We start from the raw sequence: 11,834 nt of genomic DNA, 5'->3' as shown, positions 1-11,834 counted from the left end.
CACCCAGGGGACATGGGGCAGCTTGTGCCCTCCAGCACTAAAGTGTGGGGCAGGCATGTGGCTGCCCAGGGCTAGGACAGCAGCACCTTCCCCTTGCCCAGGGCCAGCTATATTGGAGAGGGGATGCCCTGTGGCACCCTGAGCTGGTGGGAGACCCCAGCCCCAGGGCCAGACTCTGCCTTGTGCTTTTGGGGAGCAGGGAGCCACCAGGCACGGAGCTGCTCCAAGGAGCATCCCACTGCCACCAGCTGCCAAGTCCCATCTCAGCCAAGCTGCGAGGCCTCAGCAGGTGGGTTCAGGGACTGGAGGTTGTCCAGTGAGCACCAGTTTGATAACAGAGGTGGTTTGAGTGGTGGAACCAACAGCTGCACCAGGGAAGGGGAGCTGCTTACAGGGTGGGCACCAGGCCACGGGCTCCAAGCCAGGAGAGCGAAGAACCAAAACAAAAAAAGGGACCCCAGTGAAGTCTGGACTCGGCCACGGGAAAAGGGGAGGGGGTGAACAAACTAAAAGAACCAAAGCAGGGTTTATTGGGCTGTCCTGGTGGCAGGGCTGCCGGGCAGGGGGGGCTGGCACGAGGTGGGCACGTCCCACAGCACCCCTCCCTCGGCTGTGCCTGGCTGGGGGGAGGGAGATGGAGACCCTCACGCCCTCCTGCTCCTGCTGCAGCCACATGCTCCCCCTGCTCCCCAGCTCTGGCCCAGGTGGCTCCTGCGGGGTCCCTGCCCCACGCAGGAGCCTTCCTGCAGTGTGCGGGGGGCGGCTGAGCCACATCAGGACCCTGGCGCCAGAGCCCGAGGGTGGCAGTAAGAGACAGAAAAAACCAAGAAGGGGCACCAGGATTCTCCTGCCCCCGGGGCGGGGAGGGGAGAAGGCACCTCGCAGTCTCCCCGCTGTGAGCCGAGCTCCCCACGCTCCGCCAGAGCCCTGCCCCTCTCTGCTCGCCAGCCCTGCTCCAGGGTGCCCAAGGAGGAGGGCAGCAGCCCGGCGGGAGCGTGGCTGGCAGCTGCCCCCCTCCCCCGGGCCGGCATGTCCGAGCCTCACAGAGTCGACTGCAGGTCAGGATCCACCATGGTCTCGCGGTCTGGAGACTCGATGTAGTTGGCAGCTTCCTGGAGCTTCAGCAGCATGGCCATCTGCAGGGAGAGGAGAGTGGCAGCAAGCCCGAGGGGCACTAGAGGGTCGTGGAGGCCCTAGGGAAGCCAAGGCCACCAGGTCCTCCTGTACAAACCAGGCACTGCAAAGAGCTCCCCGGAGGGCAAAGCAAAGCCCAGAGATGCTGCACAATTCCCCTGCCGCCAGGACCTGGCCTGGGGCACAGGACCACAGAACGGTGTGGGTTGGAAGGGCCTCTGGAGGTCATTTAGCCCAACTCTCCATGCCAGGCATGCCTGGATCAGCTTGCATGGGAACATGTCCAGGTAGGGCTTGAAAGTCTCCAGAGAAAGAAATAAATCCCAGAAGCTGTCTGGGCAGCCTGCCCCAGGGCTCCAGCACCCTCACACCAAAGAAGCTTCTCAAGTGCCAGTGAAACCTCCTGGGCTCCAGTTTGTACTCACTGCCCCTTGTCCTGTCACTGGGCACCACTGAGAAGAGCCCAGCCTCATCCTCACGACCTCCACCCTGTAGCTGTGTCTATGCACTGAGAAGGTGCCCTCAGCCTCCTCTCCTCCGGGCTGAAGTGCCACAGGCTTCTCAGCCTCTGCTGGCCAGAGATGCTCCATGGCACGGCTGGGCATGGCAACACAGCCTGGGGGGACAGGCCCGGGAGCACCACCTGGTGTCACCTATGGCAGCCTGCTGTCTGCCAGCAGCCTCTCCAGGTGACACACCGGAGGGCAGATGGCACCTCCCGTGTGCAAGCCCCACTGGGGTGTGGTTCTGGGCGTGGACACGATGTTCTGTGGAGTGCCATGCTGCTGGCACACCACAGAAACACAGAGTGCTAGGGGTTGGAAGGGACCTCTGGAGATCATCCAATCCAAGTCCCCTGCCAGAGTAGGATCATCCAGGGCAGGTCTTGAAAGTCTCCAGAGGAGACCCCACAGCCTCTCTGGGCAGCCTGTGCCAGGGCTCCAGCACTCACATACAGAAGTGTTCCCTCCTGTGTTCCAGCTTGCACCTGATGTTCCTTGTCCTATTTCTGGGCACCACCAAACAGAGCCTGGCACCTCCATCCTGACCCCCACCCCTCAGATAGGGATAGACATTGATCAGATGCCCTCTTAGTCTTCTCCAGACTACACAGCCCCAGGGCTCTCAGCCTTTCTTCATAGCAGATATGTTCCAGTCCCTTCATCATCCTCGTAGCCTCCACTTGGACCCTCCAGCAGGTCCCTGCCTCTCTTGAACTGGGGAGCCCAGAACTGGATACAGTACTCCAGGTGTGGTCTCACCAGGGCAGAGCAGAGGGAAAGAAGAACCACCCTAGCCCTGCTGGCCACAGCGACCTGAATGCACACTAGGATGCCCTTGGCCCTGCTGGCCACAAGGGCACGTTGCTGGCCCATGCAGCACTTGCTGCCCACCAGCACTCCAAGGTCTTCCTCCATGGGGCTGCTCTCCAGCAGGACAGTCCCTGCGCTGCACTGGTGCCTGGTGCCTGCACCCCCCAGGTGCAGGACTCTGCCCTTATCCTTACTGAGCTTCATGAGGTCTCTTTTGCAAAGCTCTCCAGCCTGGCTAGACCTTATCCAGATCTCCTCACAGGAGTGTTTCTACATCCCATAATCACTTTCTACCCTGAAAAATGACTGGGAAAGCAAAGCTCCACCCTGCCCCTCCCCCTCAGGCGCCACCCAGCCCAGCAGGGCCATACCAGAGGGTCTGCGTCCAGGGAGCTGGGGGTGGTGTCTTTGACACTGTGCTCCTCAGGGGGGGAAACGGTGCTGTGGGGTCCGATGGTGGGTGGCGGCAGGTGGTACAGCTTGGACTGGTCCTGCTGTGCTGATGGCCAGGGCAGGGTGTCCCGCACCCACTCCACAGGGTCCTCCCAGGCTGCCTTCTGCCCATGGACCTGCAGGCAGGGAGCAAGCAGCAGCTACCTCTTCAGTGCATGCCAGAGGCAGTGATGTGGCACCCCAAGCCCCTCAGGACAGTGCTGTGCCCCACTGCAGCCACAGGACAGGGCAAGGACTGACAGAGGTGCCACCCGTGCCCAACGAACCAGCACCTCCCCTGTCCTGACCCCATCAGGCTGCTTGTGTCCCCACGTGCCAGGCAGCTCTTTGTACCTTGAGGCCATCTTTTGCCCCCTCCTGCAGGTAAGGGATGATGGAGTTGTTCCACAGGTCGATGAACCAGGTCCGGAAGTCCTCGATGCCAATGGGACAGGACAGGAAGAAGCAGGGACCTGCGGGGGAGCGAAGAGGGAAAATGGGAGCTGGGGTCCCCTGCTGCAGCCACCAGCACCATGGCAGCACAGCACCAGGACAGACTGCCCTGCTCTCCACCATCTCCTGGGAGCAGAGCCCAGGCAGCATCTGCCAGACACCCGTGGGCAGAAAGCAAGCTCCTGGGCAAGCAATGGGGCTGACAAGTTCGACCTACCCCTAAAGCATGGTGAGGCAAAGGGACACCTACTTGGGAACACAGCTCCTCTGTGCCCAAGCAGGAAGGGTGGCAGTCAGATGGCCAACCTCAGCTGACACCACAGTGACAGCTCCCACGAGGCACGGGAACAAATGCCACCCAGGGAAGAGCATCAGCCACTGGCTTCTGGCCGTGTGGCACTGGGGGACACAGGGCAGCATCTCTGCTCCCCAAGCTCCTCCAGAAGGGTTTTGTCCCAGCCCCTGGGAGCTGCCAGCAGTGTGAGGAAGAGGAGGAAGGAGCGGGGCAAGGGCGTACCGATGAGGAAGTCAGAGGTGCTGTGTTTCTCCAGGAAGGTGTGCAAGTGGTACCAGAGCTTGGGCACCCAGTCCAGCACACGCAGCAGCTCCTCCTTGTTGGCATTGACGTCTGTGTCCGACTCCAGCAGCTTCCGCCGCAGGTAGCGCACCAGGAAGCCATTGGCTGGCTCCACGTTGTTGGAGAAGGTCAACATCCTGGGGAGAGACTCAGGACGTCAGAGCTGGGTCTCCACACCAGCTGCTGTGCTCCCCAGTACCCTCTGGGGGACCTCCTAGCAACCCCACACTGTATGTTCCAAGGTTGGGTCCTCCTAGAACAGCAGCAACAGGCCTGAGGCTCAGTCCTCCTCAAGGTCCCTGACCACAGGCTGTGTCCCCTGGACCACCCAGAGACAGGAGTGATGGCCTTTGCCCCCCACGACCTCATGGGGAAGGTCCCCATGGGAGGTACAGTTCCCACCTGAAGCTGAGATGGAGGCCATGGTTTGGAGTCATCTTCACAGGCTGATTGGTGGTTCCAATGATGTAGGGGCTGAGGGACAGGGACAGAAGGGCTCCATGAGGAACAGCACACAGGGGCAGTCTCACCTCAGAGCAGCAGGAAGCATGCAAGTGCCTGGGGCAGGGGGGCTGCAGGAGGCTCTCACCATTTGTGGTACTTGCAGGTGAGGGCACCGTTGACGAGCTCGCTGATGGAGCCTGCCTCGCTGAGGTCATCCAGCAGGATCACCAGCGGCACGTCGGCCGTGCCCGTCTCCCGGTCGATCTGGTTGGCCAGGTTGGAGAGGTACAGCTGCAGGTCCTAGGGCAAGGGCCAGGTGTCACTCGTGGGAACAGGGATCGCAGCACCAGTGCCAGGCAGCACCAGGGGACGCCTCACCTTGCAGGACTGTTGGTGCATGTTGAAGGTGCTGACGATGCCCTCGGTGACGTCCCGTCCCGAGCGCTCCACCAGGTACTCCGCCAGGCGGTTGGTCAGGTAGGTCTTGCCGGTGCCGCTGGGGCCCGAGAGGATGAGGCGGCGATGCTTCAGCAGCAGGCTGATGTAGTGCTGCATCATGGGCTTGGGGATGAGCGTTTCGAACACCAGGCTGTCCACACACTTCTCCTTCAAGCCTGCAGGCAGGAGAGGGCTCAGAGCCCTGCTCACAGCCCCTGACGCCGTGAGGCAGAGGCAATAGGGGACAGGGACAGAGCCACCAGCGCTGACCTTTGAGTGTCACAACGATGCTGGTCAGGCCCCGGCGGCACAGCGGCAGCTCCGGAGGCTCCGTGTCCAGCACTCGTTTGATGTGGCTGATGCTGTAGCCATAGACAGACTCAGTGCTGAGTCCCAGTGTGGAAGCAGGATCCATCTTAGTGATGTAATCCTGCAGGGACAAGGACAGGGCTGTCAGTGGTACCGAGAGCTGGCAGGGAGCAAGTGGTGCTCAGTAGCGCCTGACCCAGGGAGCATCAGGCTCGGCAGAGCAATGCTACAGGAATGGGTCTCAAAAGACAGGTCCTCATGATCCTACCTTGAAGACCTGGCAGACAGCCTCGTCCAACACCTTCCAGTCCACTTTCCCGCTCACCTTGGTCCAGCCCAAGAAGAACTCCTGCTGCTTGAGGTCCTAGGAGCCAAGGCAGAGGTGCGTAGAGCTGGAGCACTGCATCCGGCCCTGGAGAGGCAGTGACCCTTGTCCAGGGCAGTGGCGCTGGGACAGGTCAGGGTGCCCGTGCAGCCCGCACTTACCCCCTTGATGATGTGCTGCGGGGGCATACGCACCACGATCCGCAGCGTCAGCTCCTCCTTCTGGGCGCCAGCGCTGACAGCGTCCATGGGGGACACATCTAGGGACAGAGCAGGGAGGCTGTCAGTGAGGCTGTGCTGCAGGGAGAGCAGAGGCACCGGGCCTGACCCTGCCCAGCCTGAGCCCTGCTGTGGCTGACTGTGGCACTGGTGGCACAACAGGTCCCCATGCACAGCCGCCTTCAGGAGAGCAGCAGCACATTGCCACTGCACCTTCCCCATCACCAGCAGCTGCAGCAGCCTCACCTGCGTCCCCCAGGCTGGGGCTGAAGGCATGGCCAAGGCTGAGGCCCAGGGAGCGCCGCGGTGAAGAGGAGGCTGACGTGCTCGTGATGTGGCCAGGAACAGAGCCTGGCACCGCCGAGGGCCCTGGAGCCACTTTCAGTCGGTCGTTCTCAGCCTTCAAGAGATCCACCTCCAGCTGGTGGAGAAGCAGAGACAGCACAGGGTGAGGAGCCCACGGGAACTGTGGACATCCACATCCTCACAGCCAGCTGGGCACTGCCAGCTGTCCTCACCTGCATGTTGTGCATGGTCTCCCGCAGCTGCTCCAGCTGGTGGGCAGAGTTGAGGGCCTCCAGGCGGATGTCTGTCAGCTTCATCTCCTTCTCCCACAGCTCTGACCGCAGCTCCGACACCTCCTTCTTCTCCGGCTCGCCCTCACTGTGAGCCTGGAAAAGCCTGGGCCGAGGGAGAGATGGAGTCTGGCACAGGTCCAGTGTGGGAACCTGCACCCGCGACGTGGCCAGGCCTCCCCACCCCATGCCACCTGCCCTGGCACCACGTACTCAGTGGTGTCAATGCCCACGGAGGAGGAGGTGGAGGATTTGATGGAGGGCGAGGCAGTCTCCGTGGAGCCGTGCTGCAGCTTGGGGGAGGAGGGGGCCGACGAGTCCGGCGTGGCGATCTCCTCGATGTCAGAGTAGGACGAGGCCGATTTGGGTCCCTTCTTGATGCTGAAGGCCTTGTTGAAGGAGCTGCGTAGCTGCAGGAGACAGAAACCTCCTTAGGGACATCCTGACAGTGCAGCCTTGCAAGCAGAGACCTGGCCTGGTGCTGGTCCCCAGCCCCCAGCTGCCCAGCCCCCACAGCCTGGACTGGGACCAGTAATACCACATCCAGCACCAAGGCAGCACTGTGCCCCACACTGCCCAGGGCACACCCTGGGCTGTTCCCACCCTGCTGGCACAGCTGGTGGATGGGGGTGTCCAGCTCTTTGTGGGACACTCCACCCCCAGACTGGATGATACCAGATAGCCCCACAGAGTGGCACTCATGTCCTGGTCAGGCTTCCTCTTGCCCAGCCCCCACATCAAGGTGCTCAGGCACTGCATCAGCACCCTGGTCCATCAGGAAGGGACAGCTCCATGCCCACATTCACCCCACCACAGCCATCCCAGCAGGCGGTGCTTATGGGCACATCTCCCCTTCCAGCCACCACAGAGCTGGGGTCCTGCTGCGTGGGGCTGATTTCAGCCCCACAGCTCACTCTGTCCTGTGGGGTCCTCCTGAGGGCTCAGAGGGTCCCGGCCGGGCATGCAGCATGCAGACAGCACACACACAGCAGCGGGTGGGTGAGCCAAGGCCAGTGAGGGTGGATGGACACTGCACAGGGGCCAAACCAGGCCTGGGTCCCACTGACACCCCAGCAGCCTGCAGAGAGCAGCTGGATGGGCACCCTGAGCTCACAGCATGTCCCTTTGTGGGCGAGGACCTGCTGCAAGGGGAGGTGGGAGGAAGAGGGAATGGAGCATAGGCAAGACACCGTCCAACGTCCCCAGGCAGGTTGGTCTGGTGTGTCCCCAGAGGGAAAAGTGTTGCATTTCAGTATGAAAATCCAGGTGGGTGTGAGGCTCTGCTGATGGTGGGAGAGCAAGAGCAGCAGTGGGACCCATGTGGGTCTGACAGGGACAGTCACTTGAGGTCACAATCAAGCCAGTCCTGGTGATGCTGAGATGGGCAGCACCACACCCGTGCCACAGGTAGGGCAGCAGGCAGGTCCCTGCCCCAGAAGATCCAGCTACAGGGAGTCAGGAGAGTGCCTTCAAGAAGAGGATTGTCCCATCCATGGGACAGGTCCTTATCTAATCCCTTCCCACCACCTTGAGGCCACCCAAGAGAGTTCAGTCCCTCCACGTGGGTGCATATTTTGGCCTCATCATCAAAGGAAGCAGCCAAGGTGTGCACAGCCCAGCTGGGCCCCAGGATGGTCCATGCTGGGGGTTGGTGCTGGTGGGATGGATGAGATGGGAAGTGTTACATGTCCTGCAGGATGGAGCAAGGGCCCTGGCCGGGCACAGCATGGTGGAGGGGACAATGTGGGACTTACCTCATACACCTGGAAAAAAAGGGTTGAGGTCAGCATAGGGGGAGAGAAACAAAACAAAGCAAGACTTAATCACACATCCAGCTCGGAGCTGCTTAGTGCAGGGAAGGAGCCACCTGGCCAAGGTGTCCAGGCCCTGGCACTGCCAGAGGCAGCATGGGCAGAAGGGAGACACAAGGGAAAAAACAAAGGAGAACACGTGCAAGGCCAGGGCTGAAGAACCCCAAGAAGGGCTGCAGAAGTCCTGGCCAACATGTCAAGACAAATCCATGGTGGCTACACCTTCCTCACCAGTGCTGCCCCCGGGGGACGGGGGGGACCAATACCACGATGCCAAGGGAGACCAAGAGCGCTGCCTCAACAGGTAGACCCCAGCCAGACCCTGCCAGCAGCTCCCCAAGCCCCAGTCTTCCTGCCAGCAGCCTGCCCAACCCACCCAGCTCTTCTTCTTCTTCTTCTTGGCGTCGGCGTCCTTGCTGCTGCCGACGCTGGAGTGGCTGGTGACGCTGTTGAGGCTGGAGATGCTGTCAGAGGAGTTCTGCCGCTTGATGCGCAGCTCTGGGCAGAAGCAGGAGAGGAGGTGTCAGCAGCCTGCACCCACACCAGTGCCAGAGCCACCTCCCCTCTCCTCCATGCACCCCTACCCTTCTCCCACCCAAACACCTTCTGTCTCTCAGAGCCACCTTGTCAGACGAGGTGGGGGTGGCACCAGGCAGACACTGCCACTGGGAGAGGGATCTGAAGGGCAGGGAGGTGCCCAGTGCAGCGCTCCCCTGTGCCTCGTTTGCTCCTATCCTAGGTCACCTCCCTGCCAGCACTTTGCACTCCCATTTCCTTGGGGTTTCAGGGCCCAAAACAGCATTAATGGGAACAAAGCCAAGACCAGCAGCCAAACTGGCCTGCCAGCAAAGGGCCAGGTGGGGAGGTGTCCCAGGGAGGACAACCATCCTGTTCCCCCCACACCAGCACTGAGACCTCCTGCAATGGCAACTCTGGCTGCCCAGCACCTCAGGGGTCTCACGTGGGGACAAGCTGCTGCAGAGGGGACTCTGCCCCACATGTGAACACCTCACACTGGCAAGGTGTGCCCTGGGGCCCTCTGCCAGCCCCAGGCAGAAGCAGCTCGGTTGAGTTTGGGCACATAGGTCAGAAATGGCTGCACCCCTGTGAGGGGGGGCTGCAGTGCCATGCCTTACCTTTGGGGGTGACTTCAGTGCCATTCAGGGCACCCTGGATCACAGCTTGGGCCTCAGAGTTCTTCTTCTTCAGGAAGTCAATGGTCTCTCGCAGGTCCAGCAGCTCTGTGTCCTGGGGAGCAGACAGGAGCCGTGGAGCACATCCCCAGAGCAAAGGACTCACCCTGAGAGCACCCTCGGGGTAGGCAGTGCCACAGCAGATTCACCCGAGTCCGGCACCCCTCAGCTGCACCAGCAGTGCCCCGCGGTGCCCGCTCTGCACCCACCTTCTCCTCGGCGGTCTCGGCCAGGTGCCGCAGGCGGGACGTCATGCTCACCAGGCTCTGCTCGAAAGCTGCCACCAGGTTGGCCTGGGAGAAGGTGGAGAAAGGGCTGAGGGCTGAGCAGCCACCGCTGGGCGAGCGCCCACTGCCAGGCGTGCGGCGCCAGGGGCCCGAGAGGGCAAGTGGAGGCTCTCGTGGGTGCAGGCTGGCGCCGGACCGGAGCACAGGGCTGCAGGGCAGCCTGTCCTGCGGTGGGCACTGCTCGTGTGGGCACTCACGTTGGCAGAGAGCTGCGAGGTCAGCGTGGCCACCTTCTCCTGCGAGGACTCCAGCTCGCGGCGTAGCTTGCGGATTTGCTGTGGGGAGAGGGCAGAGGCAGTGAGGGGCCAGGAGCTCACCCCACTGCCAGCGCAGGGGTGGGCGACAAGCAGAGGGCACAGGCTCACCTCAGACTGCATCTTCTCCTCAGCCTGGCGGCACGAGAGCAGAGAGAGACAGACAGACAGAGGCAGGCAGTCAGGAGAGCAGCGAGGCACGGACAGGCTCGGCGTGAGGCAGAGGCATGCACAGAGCCCCCTCCCCGACCCCACCCGGCCCCCCCAGCCGTGCAGCAAGCGGCGCAGCCCGGAGCGGCTCTTACGGAGGAGTAGGTGGAGGAGGCGCTGGAGGCCAGGGACAGAACCGATCCGTGAACTGCAACAGAACCAAACCCCGCGTCAGGGGGCCCCCGGCCAGCGCCAGCCCCAGGGGCTGCAGGTGTAGGGCACGGCAGGGAGCGGAGGTCCCAGCAGAGGAGGGCTCGGGGAGGGGAGGGCCAGGGAAGGCAGAGGGTGGGGTGGCATCTGCTCAGCACTGCCCATTTCTCAGCACAGGGCTGGTGACCCCCCCGGGCACACGACATGCAGCAGGGTGCAGGGAGCACACTCCAGCTGCACCCTCCTCTCTGGCTGAGCCTGGGGGCTCTGCCACCCTCCCTGCCGGGTCCCTGCATCCCCGGTGTCAAGCCAGGGACATCAGGCACCCACACAGGATGGGCTGTGCCCAGGGGAGATGCCAGCACAGGAGTCCACCAGGCCCCTTGGCGCTGCTGTCCCCTGCTCCGATGCCGAGGACAGGATGCACCAACCCATGCAACAGCACCAGGAGGAAGGGCATGCGGGCAGCCCTGCTGCCCCCCAGGAGCCCCCTCCAGCTGGGCAGGGCCACAGCACTCTCACCATCATCCACAGGGTCCCGGAAGGAGCCCGAGCGGATCATGCCCTTGGACTTGTCGGCCAGGGAGAGGGTGCTGCCCATCTGGGAGGTGCTGTACAGCTCGAAGGTGGAGTCGTGGGTGGGGATGCTGTTGGAGCGGGTGATCCGCGGGGCTGTGCTGGCAGTGGGGCTCACTACAAGGAGAAGGCAGGGAGAGGCAGGGTCAGAACCACGCTGGGAATCTGGCATCGGGATGGGAAAGCAGGACTGGGAGCTATCCACAAGAGCTGGGATGAGGAGAGGATGCAGGGATCATGGTCCTAAAGCAGGGAGGGGCTGGGGGAAAGCTAGAATGCAGATTTACACCGGGGAGACCTGGACACCAGCACCAAGGCAGCCACAGGGCTGAGAGAAAAATCCATCACCATGAGCAAAGTGGGCACCACCGTGCCAGAGGCTGTCACCTTTGGGTGCAGGAAGGGAACATCTCATCACCTGCTGTCCCTTCTCCCTGCCACCAGCAGCCCCCAAAACATCTGCCTGGATCCCCCAAACTGTCCAGGAGCACACAGGTCCTGGCAAGAGCAGGGCAGGGCTTGACCTGCTGAACACTCTGGAGCTGTAGGCAGAGCCCCCAGGGTGGATGAGATGCCCTGAAGCAGAGGTGGTGGACATCCCTGGCCCCTGGGCAGAACCCAGCTCCTTGGTGGGACCAAAAGCATCAGCTGCTGGGTGGCATACACAGGGCTGCAGCAGAGAGGCGCACAGGGAGCACAGGGGGATGGGGAGTGGGGACAGGACTTGCTGAAGCAGGAGGGTGCTGGCAGTGGAGGGCACTGACCGATGCTGGTGAGAGGACCCTTCCCAACCAGCGCCATGGGGAGGGCAGGGGGCGAGGGCAGCTCCGTCTGGTCGTCCGACTCGGGGAGCCCACTGCCCATGGCGTGCGAATGGCGCCGCTCCTTGGCCTCCTCCTGGGAGTGGAGCTGGTACCTAGGGAGCGGAGCAGAGACAGGCATGGTGAGGGGACCAGCACCATCCTGGCTCCTGCCCGCTGCACTGCAGCCCAGCCTCTCTGGCACGGCTGGCATCACCAGACCCTTGTGGAAAGCTCCAGGTCCCCACTGGCCCTCCCCAGCACCATCCAAAAGTGATTTGGGCTCTTTTACCTCAACCCTTTCTTGGGCAACGTGTTCCTGTCGCGGTTGGCAC

General features: G+C 62.5%; 1 protein-coding gene across 4 annotated transcripts in view; it reads right to left on the bottom strand.

Annotated features, from left to right (window-relative positions):
- Nucleotides 1–507: 507 nt before the first annotated feature.
- Nucleotides 508–11,834, bottom strand: part of NAV1 (neuron navigator 1) — a 67,361-nt gene continuing 56,034 nt past the window's right edge. For 2 of the 4 annotated variants that reach the window (XM_064173924.1, XM_064173920.1), the window contains exons 10-31: nucleotides 11,792–11,833; nucleotides 11,464–11,615; nucleotides 10,646–10,816; nucleotides 10,069–10,121; nucleotides 9,875–9,898; nucleotides 9,707–9,784; nucleotides 9,432–9,515; nucleotides 9,166–9,277; nucleotides 8,406–8,527; nucleotides 6,432–6,628; nucleotides 6,162–6,324; nucleotides 5,890–6,064; nucleotides 5,587–5,684; nucleotides 5,369–5,464; nucleotides 5,062–5,221; nucleotides 4,732–4,967; nucleotides 4,499–4,653; nucleotides 4,312–4,383; nucleotides 3,850–4,046; nucleotides 3,234–3,352; nucleotides 2,819–3,016; nucleotides 508–1,136 (exon numbers count right to left, since the gene is read on the bottom strand). In XM_064173924.1, coding sequence (XP_064029994.1) covers nucleotides 1,041–1,136; nucleotides 2,819–3,016; nucleotides 3,234–3,352; nucleotides 3,850–4,046; nucleotides 4,312–4,383; nucleotides 4,499–4,653; nucleotides 4,732–4,967; nucleotides 5,062–5,221; nucleotides 5,369–5,464; nucleotides 5,587–5,684; nucleotides 5,890–6,064; nucleotides 6,162–6,324; nucleotides 6,432–6,628; nucleotides 8,406–8,527; nucleotides 9,166–9,277; nucleotides 9,432–9,515; nucleotides 9,707–9,784; nucleotides 9,875–9,898; nucleotides 10,069–10,121; nucleotides 10,646–10,816; nucleotides 11,464–11,615; nucleotides 11,792–11,833 — 2,800 coding nt within the window. In that variant the 3' untranslated portion in view covers nucleotides 508–1,040. The remainder of the gene's footprint in view (nucleotides 1,137–2,818; nucleotides 3,017–3,233; nucleotides 3,353–3,849; nucleotides 4,047–4,311; nucleotides 4,384–4,498; nucleotides 4,654–4,731; nucleotides 4,968–5,061; nucleotides 5,222–5,368; nucleotides 5,465–5,586; nucleotides 5,685–5,889; nucleotides 6,065–6,161; nucleotides 6,325–6,431; nucleotides 6,629–8,405; nucleotides 8,528–9,165; nucleotides 9,278–9,431; nucleotides 9,516–9,706; nucleotides 9,785–9,874; nucleotides 9,899–10,068; nucleotides 10,122–10,645; nucleotides 10,817–11,463; nucleotides 11,616–11,791; nucleotide 11,834) is intronic. The other 2 variants (XM_064173922.1, XM_064173923.1) reach the window with 1 other exon arrangement.

This window comes from Pogoniulus pusillus, chromosome 39, assembly GCF_015220805.1.
Source record: "Pogoniulus pusillus isolate bPogPus1 chromosome 39, bPogPus1.pri, whole genome shotgun sequence".
NCBI classification, from domain to species: Eukaryota; Metazoa; Chordata; class Aves; order Piciformes; family Lybiidae; genus Pogoniulus; species Pogoniulus pusillus.
Note: the sequence above shows the minus strand (reverse complement) of the source record. Positions and strands in the feature narration are given on the sequence as shown.